Source organism: Tupaia chinensis, unplaced genomic scaffold (assembly GCF_000334495.1).
Source record: "Tupaia chinensis unplaced genomic scaffold, TupChi_1.0 Scaffold144741_1, whole genome shotgun sequence".
In the NCBI taxonomy this organism is placed as follows: domain Eukaryota; kingdom Metazoa; phylum Chordata; class Mammalia; order Scandentia; family Tupaiidae; genus Tupaia; species Tupaia belangeri.
The window spans coordinates 641,691-652,068 of record NW_006204601.1 but is presented as its reverse complement, the minus strand read 5'-3'; the positions used below and the strand labels follow the sequence as shown (position 1 = coordinate 652,068).

The 10,378-nt window shown below is 52.7% G+C and overlaps 1 protein-coding gene across 1 annotated transcript; it reads right to left on the bottom strand.

Moving 5' to 3' along the window:
* Positions 1 to 1,042: 1,042 nt before the first annotated feature.
* On the bottom strand, positions 1,043 to 2,312 carry PYY (peptide YY). Its single transcript, XM_006167375.2, has 4 exons — positions 2,236 to 2,312; positions 1,604 to 1,791; positions 1,428 to 1,505; positions 1,043 to 1,283 (listed from the first exon to the last, which is right to left on the bottom strand). Exons 2-4 carry the CDS (start codon positions 1,789 to 1,791, stop codon positions 1,259 to 1,261), a joined length of 291 nt encoding a protein of 96 aa, XP_006167437.1. The 5' UTR covers positions 2,236 to 2,312; the 3' UTR covers positions 1,043 to 1,258.
* Between the last annotated feature and the right edge of the window lie 8,066 nt (positions 2,313 to 10,378).

The following is a 10,378-nucleotide window of genomic DNA, read 5'->3' as shown; positions in this document are numbered from 1 at the left end:
TAGAGGCCCAGGAGAGAGCCCACAGACTGAGGGAGGAGGAGACATAGGCCCATCTTTCAGGAGTCCCCAGACCTAGAAGGGAAACAGGACATGGTCAGAACTCTGGACAGAGCAATGGCCATGAAAGCGGGGCAACCGGAGAGGACAGGAAGAAGACAGGTTGGGGGAAAATCGAGGCAGGCTTCCTGGAGGAAAGGGCCTGGGAAGGAAGTGTACTAGAGACCAGACTGCAGGCTCCCTGGGATAGAGGAAGAGTGGTGAGAAATTCAGGTTAGGTTGCAGTCTAAACATTTACAGTGCCTTTAGACTTCAGTGCCTAGTCCAGAGCGGGTGGAGATACACAGGAGGGTGTCTCCCTGGCCTTGTCACCAGGAAGGAGCAGTTTGTGATTTAACCACGGTGAATGGATCCAGCGAGGTGGACCAGGGCATTTGCTGAGGGAAAGGGCAACTCCACACTTCCGTTGCTCCTCCTCCTCGGGGATGGGGACCTTTAAAATGATCTACCTCTTCCACACAGCCACCTCACACCCCCCCTGGCTCTTCCCTCACAGCCTCATCTTGGAGCTCATCCCTACCTCCAGCCACCGCAGCCCTAGGGACTAGAAATTCAGTTCTGCAGGGTAATCCCCCGGGGAGTTAGTCATCTTGGCAGGGGTGGGGTAGGGCAGCTCTGTCCCCATCTCTCCTGGGTTGCCAAGCCTGCCCCTTTGCACTCCTCATCCTCCAGCTGCTCTTTATTCAATCACCCTCACCCACCCCACACCTGCCCCCCACCAATCAGAGTTCCGTCCACCTGGTATCACTGGTCTGGGCGCTGTCCAGCCCCAGGGTGGGCGGTAGTGTCTTCTCTTACCTCTGAGCAGAGGGGACCCCCACCCTACCCCGCCCCGCTCTGCACTGCCACAGCCTTGTCCTGGGCGCCTTTGGACTCAGGCGCCCAGTCTCTTATTCTCTCGGCTCTTGAGCCCTCACCTGCCACTTCCATCTGGTGCCACTTCCAGTTAGGAGAAAGGAAAGGAAATACAAACGCACTCACTCCGTAGCGATGAAATTTGCTCTTTATTTTGAGACCAGGGAAGGACCACACACAGATCTCCAGCCCAGAGGGCGAGGGCACAGAGCAATGGGTGGAGGGCCCCACCCCAACCGTTCCCAGGCTCAGAGGGCCAGGAGAGGAATCCGGGTTCCGGGATCAGAAGCAAATATGCAGATGAGGTCAGTGTAGTTAGCATATATCCCAGGGGGCCTTGGGGTCGTCACCACGTGGAGGCGCCTTCGGACCTGGAGGAGGAAAAGGAGAAGAATCGGAGCTGGGGAGGCGAGCAGGGGGTAAGTCGTAAGTGGTGGTGCCAGGGTGGAGGTTGCGTGGGGCAGCAGGGCCAGGCCATGCGTCAGCGGGCACGTGTGGCAGGGGCGTGCTTTTACCGCGACCTGACGGGACGGTCCTCGCCGTCGGGGAAGAGCAGTTTGGAGAGAGGTTCCGGGCTGTCGCGTTTCCCATACCTGAGGGGCGGGATCACAGGGGCGTGGTCAGCCGGGCCCTGCCCCGGGGCGGGGCGTGAGCCCGTGAGGCCGCTTCTTCACCCCGCGCCTGCGCTCACCGCTGCCGGGTGACCAGGTTGAGGTAGTGGCGCAGGGAGGCGTAGTAGCGGCTCAGCTCCTCGGGGGAGGCGTCTTTGCCGGGAGCCTCGGGTTTGGAGGGGTAGGCGTCGACCAGCACCCCCAGGCAGCCGAGCAGGGCCAGAAGCACCGCGGCCACAGCGGGCCGCGGCCTGCGCACTGTCACCATCTGCCAGCGGGACATCGGAGTGCGGGTCATTCCCAGCCTGGGCCCCCGACGGCAGGAGCTGCGGCTTCCGCCTGGACCACTCTCTTGGGTGGCCTGGCTGGGGCCGGTATTGGACCAAGGCTCAGCCTGGCTCTCTGCGTTCTTGGGCACTGCTCCGTCCCTGGCCTCAGTTTCCTCATCTGGCGGAGGAGCCTAAGCCCTGCCTTTCTCCCCACCCCCGCTGCGGCTCGGCTTGGGCTCGGGGAGATGGACGGAGCAAGAGAGCTACGCGGGCCCGGGGTTCCCAGGCGTCTCCTTCCCCCGCCCAGCTGGCCCCTTTCCGATGCGGCCTCCCACCGCTCAGCTCCACCTTCTGTTCTGCCATCCCACCCTCAGTTTACCCACGAAGTAGCCTGGGCGCCCCAGTACCAGGCCACACCTGCGCCCCGCCACTCAGTCACTCACCGTGACAGCTGCCAAACGCGGATGAGCAGGAGGTGGAAGGCAGGGGAGGCCAAGGGCAGGGTTGCTGCAGGTCCACTGTGGCCTCTGGCCTCTGCTCAGCGCTTTCTCTGCCAGGCTTATATCCCAGCGTTGAAAGGGAGGGGGAGTCCAAAGGGGAGGGGGAGCCAGCAGGGGGAGGGCCCTTCCTCCTCCCTCCTCCACCCTAGGATGGATTGCTGAGTTCACACCTAGCCAGTGCGTGATGTCTCCACCTCACAGAAGCTGAGGGGGGCAGACACGGCACTCAGGCTCAGGGTCCCATAGGAGGGGACGTTCACCCCACATCACCCCAGTGGTAGGTCAAGCCTCCTGGAGAAGTGGAGTGTTTGCATCTAGACTCCCCAGACAGCCCCTAGAGCCAGAGATGAGATTGTCTTCCCTGGCTTGTCCATGAGTGGGAATGGGGCGGGAGGGAGGACACCTTTCCTCCAGCCTGTGGCCCTGTGACTGCTCCTTCCAGAAGACAACCTTTTCCATCCTTTGCTCAGTAATACCTTGGAGAAGGGCTGAGGAGTGAGAGGCCCTGTGGGGACAGTCTCTTTCTGCCGGAGGCTGGGTGGGTGCATGTGGCCTTGACTTCTGGCTGCTATTTATGGTGTCCTGGGGAAGAGGATGTCTGGATGTGCATTGTGTCCTCTCTCCATTAAAGAGTGGGCAGAGGGGCAGAGGTGGCACAAGCCACCGCTCCACGGAAGCAGCTGAGTGGGCCACTGTGTGTCCAGCCTGGCCTGGCATGGAGCCTCCTCCCAAAGCAGAGTGCCCAGCCCCACCGGATGCCGTTCAGAGCATGGGTGTCTTCTGGGCTGGGCCGGTGCTGCCCAAGCCCTTTGGGCACCGTCATGCCAAGGTCCGCAGCGCATTACAGGCTCCACTGAGCTCCGGGGCCAAGACCCTCAGCCAGTGCCTTGGAGGGAAAGGAGAGGATTGTTTATGAAGCACCGGCTGTGTGCTGAGTTCAGGCACAAGGATGCAATGAGCTGAGCTTGTCCCTATTTTCCAGATGAGGAAACTGACGCTCTGAGAGCTGTTGGAACAGCTAAGGTCACCCAGGAGAAAAAGAGTGGGGCAGACCCCAAAAAGAGCTCCTCTATCATGAGGGATGGAAAGGCTCAGCCCCTGGGATAACGATGGGGCTCAGGAGTCAGGCATGGGAGCCAGGGACAGGAGGCCAAGTCTGGGGCCCACCACCCACGCTCTGAGAGGCCGGACTGCGTGAAGGGCCTCCAGACTACAACCCCATCCATCAGCCCCCACCAGGAAGAGAGAGAGCCTGGGGGAGTCTCTCCCACAGATCCCTTTCCAGCTCCCCCTCTCTGCCTAGCCAGAGTCTCCAGTGTTTCAACACGTCCCATCAATCCATGGGGCAGGAGGGACCATCTTGCCCAGGCCACTGATTCTAGGCCAACCCTTCCACCCTCCAGAACAGATGGCTGCGAGCACTATTTTTAGAGCTCTCCTGAGATGAAGAGTCCAGGGCTCCCTCGATTACCTTTTTATGGGTTCAATCACCTGCACTTTCCGGAAACAGCTCCTTATCAACCAGTCAGGCCCGTGGGCCCTGCACATCCCAAGGAACACCAGGGCGCCTCCTGAGCATGGACGTGGAGGAGGAAACCGGGACAGAGGGACGTGAGCCCTACCCTTGGAGGAAGGAGAGAAATTGTTCTCCATTGTCCCCATTTGGTGGGCAGGCAGTTCCCTAGCTGCAGGAACCCCAGTCTCAGAGGAGAGGCTTGGCCGTATCCTTGGGGCTCCCCTGCCTGAGGGACAGGCACAGTAGTGTCTCTGGGAGCCCCAGCTTAAAGGGGAAGGCGGTTCACTCCACTATTCTTGGAGATCCCCAGTCTGACAGGTTCCCAGAACATAGAGACAGACAAGCCTGAATCCAGCTTGGAGAGAGACAGCAGAAGTACAAGAACTGCTTTGCTTTCTCACTCCCCAACCCCGGTCAAATTAAAATAAATAAATAAAGTTAAATAAAATAAACGCAAATGCCCAGTCCATAGCTATGGGATACTTGAATTCCTGAAAATTCAGTGTGTGTTTAAAACCAAGCAGGAGGGCCAGCAGGTGGCGTGGTAGTTAAGGGCGCTGACTCCCACATGGCTGACCGTGGTTTGAGTCCTGGACCTGGCAGCTTGGTTTCTCACTTTCCCTCTCTACCTCTCTCTCTCACACACACACTCTGTCCCTCTCTGGTCAAATTAAAATAAACAAATAAAGTTAAATAAAATAATTCTTTAAAAAAAAAAAGAAAGACCAGCAGTTGGCGTAATGGCTACGGCGCTGGGTTCCCATATAGCCGACAGTGGCTCAAATCCCAGTGGCTTAAACTCACGTCAGGTGCATGTGCATGTCTGCCCAAGATCCCAAGAGGAGAGTGGAGGAGAAGGGATTGGCATTTGGCCATCCCCCCGGGGGGTGATCTCTAGCTTTCTGTCTCTCTGTCTTTCTGGTGAGTACACGTGCCCTATAGCAAAACCCTCCCTCTCAAAACAAAAAAACAAAACAAAACAAAAAATACCAAGAATTGTCCACCTCTTTGGAAAGACAGAAGACAGGTGTTCGCCTAGGGATGGAGAAGGCAGCTGGGACCTGGGCGAGCCCAGGGGACAGGGCCTAGTCAGAGACCCTTCAGGCTAATAGGAAAGGAGACCAGAGAGTTAGGGGCTGTTGCTCACCTGACCCTGAAACACTAACCAGAGTGGTGATGGGGGGTTCCAGTGCACTGAGCTAGGCCCAAAAGAGATGAATGAGTTTGTGAGATGCCCACGAGGAATGACATCCCTGGATCACCCCAAGGCTTGGCGGGGGGGGTCCCAGGCCGGATGGGGGGAGTGGAGAAACTTGAGGGCCTGGGGATGGCCCAGATTCAGGACACCACCTCTGTAGAAGTCACTTCTCCACTGACCTTTACAGCAAAGTCCCCAGGATCCTGGGTGGTCCTGCAGTGTGGACCAAGAGCCAGCCACCCACGTCTTCAGGAACCCTCACAATCCATCATACCCCACCCTCCTATCCACTCCCCAATTACAGGGCAGGCTGATTGGTTCATTAATTATCACCTCCTCATTGAAGAGTTTATTAATTTGTTGATTAGTAGGGAGGATGTCTCAGCTCTTAATCAGTGGGCTTAGCTCCCCCCAACCTTCATACCCACCACATCATCGATGCATGACTCAGTTGCTGCGAGACATGTGGGGGGTGTGGGGCTGACATCTGTGAGGGGAGAACTTCCGAGCTCATTGTTTTTGGAGACTTGAGACCAAGACTTGCCTCCAGCTTGTCCTGGCGGGACAGTGGAGTGTGTCAGGGAAGAATTCATGGGGGTCCCTTGCTGCCTGTTCTCAGAGCACCTAACAAGGCCACCTCAGATCAGGGGGACCGTGGACCTGAATCCCAGCCAATCATTCCCCTTGCCTGGTAGTTTCAAGGGCCACTTACCTATTGATAGAGCAGCCCATGCCTCTCATCCCTAGCATAGAGCAGCTTGTGCGTTCTGGGCCAGATGGTGACCAGCAGTAACAGCTGAACCCACAGGGGTGGGAGGGGGGTCCCACCATCTCTCCCTGGGGCCTTCCTGTGCATACTAGTCACCCACCCATAACCCAGGCTGGCTTAGACTGGGGGTGGATCGCAGCATGAGGACCCTGTCTGTCTGTCTGTCTTCCCATGGAAGAAATAAATGAATAAACTTTAAGCATTTGCACTCCGCACCCCACTGCACGCACAGACCCACCCACTGGCTGCGCACAAGGCCTCTCTTTGATCTGCTGTGCTCTGGGCAATGCTGGTCCACTGCCTTCCACCCTCAAGCAAGGCCTCACATCCAGGGTCCTGCAGACAGCGGTTGTCCTGGCAAGAGTGATTCCGTCGTCGTTCAGTAAGCACTTACGAAGCTCTTCCTGCACGCCAAGCACTTTTCTAGGCACTGGGACAAAGTAGTGACAAACAAAATCCTTGTCCTCTTGGAGCTTACATTCTAGTGGCAGAAAGTAGGAAATATGTACACAAATAAGCATGTACATGTCTGATAATAAGAACTATAGAAAAAAATCAAGGAGTGGGGGCAGCAGGTGGCATGGTGGTTAGGAGCTCTGGACTCCCACATGGCCGACCACGGTTCAAGTCCTGGACCTGGTGGCTTTCTTTCTCACTTTCCCTCACTCTCTCTCTCGCTCTCTCACTCTGTCCCTCTCAGGTCAGATTTAAAAATAAGTGATTAAATAAAGTTAAATAAAATAATTATAAAAAAAATAATCAAGAGGATAGAGTGCCAGGCCAGGGGGTGGAGGGGTTCTTATTGTATGTTGTGTGGTTAGAGTGGGGCGCACCTACTTGGTGGCATTTGAAGAAGTAAAGCAAAGCATGAGGCTATCTTGGGAAGAGTCTTCCATGCAGGAAGCAGCAAATGCAAAGGCTCGAGGTGAGAGCATGCTTGGCAGTTCGAATAATAGCAAGGAGGCCTGTGCCATAGATGCGTGAGTGATGGGGAGAGCTAGGAGACCAGGACAGCTGCAGGGGACTGGACCAGCTCAGGCCTCGTAGGCTGCTGTACGGACTTTGGCTTTTGCTCAGGATGCGATGAGAGCTTTGGGCAGAGGAGTGACCTGTGTTCTAGAAGAAGCACTCTGCCTGCCGTGTTGAGGCTAGACTGAAGCAGGCAAGATCAGAAGCGGGGAGGCCAGTCAGGAGCCAATGGCAATGGTCCAGCCAAGAGATGATGGTGGCATGAGTGCATGTGCACACACACACACACACACACACACCCGCGCCTCACAGCTGCACATGTTCTCCACATGTTTAACCCAAGAACAGCCTCCACTTGTCTGTCCATGCAGTACTGCCCTCTAGCTTTGAACTGGCTGAAGCAATCCACTAGAGAAGGGAAAATCAATGGATGCCTACTGCAGGTACGCTGTGGCTCCATCTGCGCTTGAACTGTCAGACTCTTCCTTTCTTGGTCCATGCGACACTCTATGTAGCTTTGCTATGGCCACAGCCTAGGGAAATTTCAGCTATGTGATGGTGCTGATAGAAACACAGGCATTGGGCCAGCCGTTGGCATGATTGTTAAGGAGCCGTATCCCACATGGACAATTGTGCAGTTCGAGTCTCAGACCTAGCAGCTTGAAAAACACACTGGGCATGTGCATGTGCATGCCCGAAATCCCGAAAGGAGAAAGGGAGAAGAGATTGCAGCATGGCCATGCTCCTTTGGGGTGTTCTCTCTCGTGTTCTTGCATGAATGCATACACCCCATAGCAAATTAAAATAAATAAATACATATATGCAGTCATGTTCATCTTGCCATAAGCATAAATATTCTCTTTTTTTAAGAATTTTTTAAAAATTTTAACTGTATTTATTTAATTCATTAATTTCATTTTATTTTAATTTGACCAGATTGGGACAGAGTGAGAGAGAGAGAGAAAGTGAGAAAAGCAAGTCACCAGGTCTGGGACTCAAACTGTGGTTGGTCATGTGGCAGTCCTGCACCCTTAACCACCACGCCACCTGCTGGTTCTCTTACTTAAAAACACTGGCTCTTTGAACAGAAAGAGATAAATAAATATAGGCAGGCATGTTCATCTTGCCATGAGCATAAATGTCCTCTTACTTAAAAACACTCTGGCTCGGGGCAGGCAGGTGTCATGGTGGTTAAAGGCGCTGGACTCCCGCATGGCCGACAGCAGTTCAAGTCGTGGACCTGGCGGTTTGCTTTCTCATTTTTCCTCTCTGTCTTTCTCTGATCAAACTGGAAAATAATAATAATAAATAAAGTTAAATAAAATAATTCTTTTTTAAAAACCACACCCTGGCTCTTTGAACAGAGAATAGAGCAGAGAATAAAGAATATCCAGAGGGGATCAGCAGTTGGCATAATGGCTATGTTGCTGGACTCCCATGTAGTCAACTGTGGTTTGAGTCCCGGATCAGGTCGCTTAAACTCACACCGGGCACATGTATGTGCATGCCCAAGATTCCAAGAGGAGAATGGAGGGCCATCCTCCTGGGGGGTGACTTCTCACTTTCTGTCTCTCTCTCTCTCTCTTTCTGTCTTTCTGGAGAGCGCACATGCCCTATAGCAAAAACCTCTTCATGAAGACCAACAGTTGGCGTAATGACTGCCCCTGGACTCCCATGTAGTCGATCGTGGTTTGAGTCCCGGACCCAGTGGCTTAAACTCACGCCGGGCGCGTGTGCATGGATGCCCAAGATCCCCAGAGGAGAATGGAGGAGAAGGGATTGCAGCGTGGCCATCCCCCCTGGGGGATGATTTCTCGCTTTCTGTCTCTCTCTTTCTGGCGAGCGCATGTGCCCTATAGCAAAAACCTCTCCAAAAGAAAAAAAGAAAAGAAAAAGAGAAGACATACTTGACTTTAACAAAAAGGAATACACTTTCTTTGGGCATTTAGTAAACAAACAAAAGCATATGAGTTGTAAGGGAAAAAATTATATTATCATCAACCTTTTCAACAGCAATACTCTACAAAAAGAAAATGGAATTATACATTTCAGATGCTCAATGGCAGATAATGCAAACAAAGAGTTCACCATACCCAGCTATACTGACCATCAAGTGTAAAGGTCACAAATGATTGTCAGTCTGCAAGAACCCGGGCAGTACTGTACCCATGAGCCATTCCTGAGAAATCTGCTAGAGAACAGACTTCAGACAACCAAAACAACTAGAAAGACTTGCTGTCAGGACTGGCGATGAGCATCAGTATAGCTTTATAAAAGCTAATACTGTGGACCAGCAGGTGGCGTGGTGGTTAAGGAGCTGACATTCCCACATGGCTGACCACGGTTCGAGTCCCAGACCTGGTGGCTTGCTTTCTCACTTTCCCTCTCTCTCTTTCTCTGTGTGTCTCTCTCTGATCAAATTAAAAATAAATGAATGAATAAATAATTTTTTTAAAAAGTTAATATTAAATGAGGATTAAAAGAAGAAAGTGTATTATATAATGGCTACATGCTCTATCAATACAAATAGATAGTAAAACCAGAAAAAGTGACCAGGAATAGCAAGGGGGGTTTGCAAAGAAACTCTTGTAACTATTTTCAGTATAATTGTAATTGGTGATGGTATTTTTAGTACTGTTATTTTGAGAGTCATGTGTGTGATATAAAATAAAACAAAGCCTCAAAACAAGCAAACAACAAACAAAAAAACAAAGGGATCAGCAGTTAGCGTAATGGCTATGTCGCTGGACTCCCACGTAGTCAACCGCGGTTCGTGTCCCGGACCCGGTGGCTTAAACTCACGCTGGGCGCGTGTGCGTGCATGCCCAAGATCCCGAGAGGAGAATGGAGGAGAAGGGATTGTGGCATTACCATCCCCCCTGGGGGGTGATTTCTCGCTTTCTATCTCTATGTCTCTCTCTGTCTGTCTGGCGAGCACACGCGCCCTATAGCAAAAACCTCTCAAAATAAATAAATAAATAAATAAAATAAAACAAAGCATGGGACCAGCAGATGGCATAATGGTTGTATCACTGGACTCCCATATAGTCCTGATAATGGTTCAAACCCCAGACCTGGCAGCTTAAAACTCACACTGGGCACGTGTATGTGCATGCCCCAAATCCCAAGAGAATAGAGGAGAAGCAGCATGGTCATCTCCCCTGGGGGGTGATTTCTCACTTTCTGTCTGTCTCTCCAGCAAGCACAAGCACCCTATAGCAAAAATCTCTCTCAAAAAATAAATACAATGAATAAATAAAAAAATAAAGCATAACTACGGGTTGTTCTAACACGGAGATTCCTGATTATCCTGCATGAACAGCCCCACTGCCACTTGTCGTGGGTGCGGTGGGAAGGGGCAGGCAGTGGGGGTGGGTCCTGGTCCACGCACAGGTACCTATGGAGGATGGCAGCCTCTTGTAGCTCAGAACCCAGCTCTAGAAATAAACAAAACTTGGTTCAAACCCTGCCTCAGTCATTCACCTGGTCTCTATGGCCTGAATAAGTTATCGTAGTTCATCCTCAAGCCTCAATTTGTCACTTGTCAAAAGTAGGTCACAAAATACCCTATAAAGGGTTAGGGGTTTGATGAAATAACGCCTGTCAGATGCTCAGAACTGTTGCCCCCAGGCTG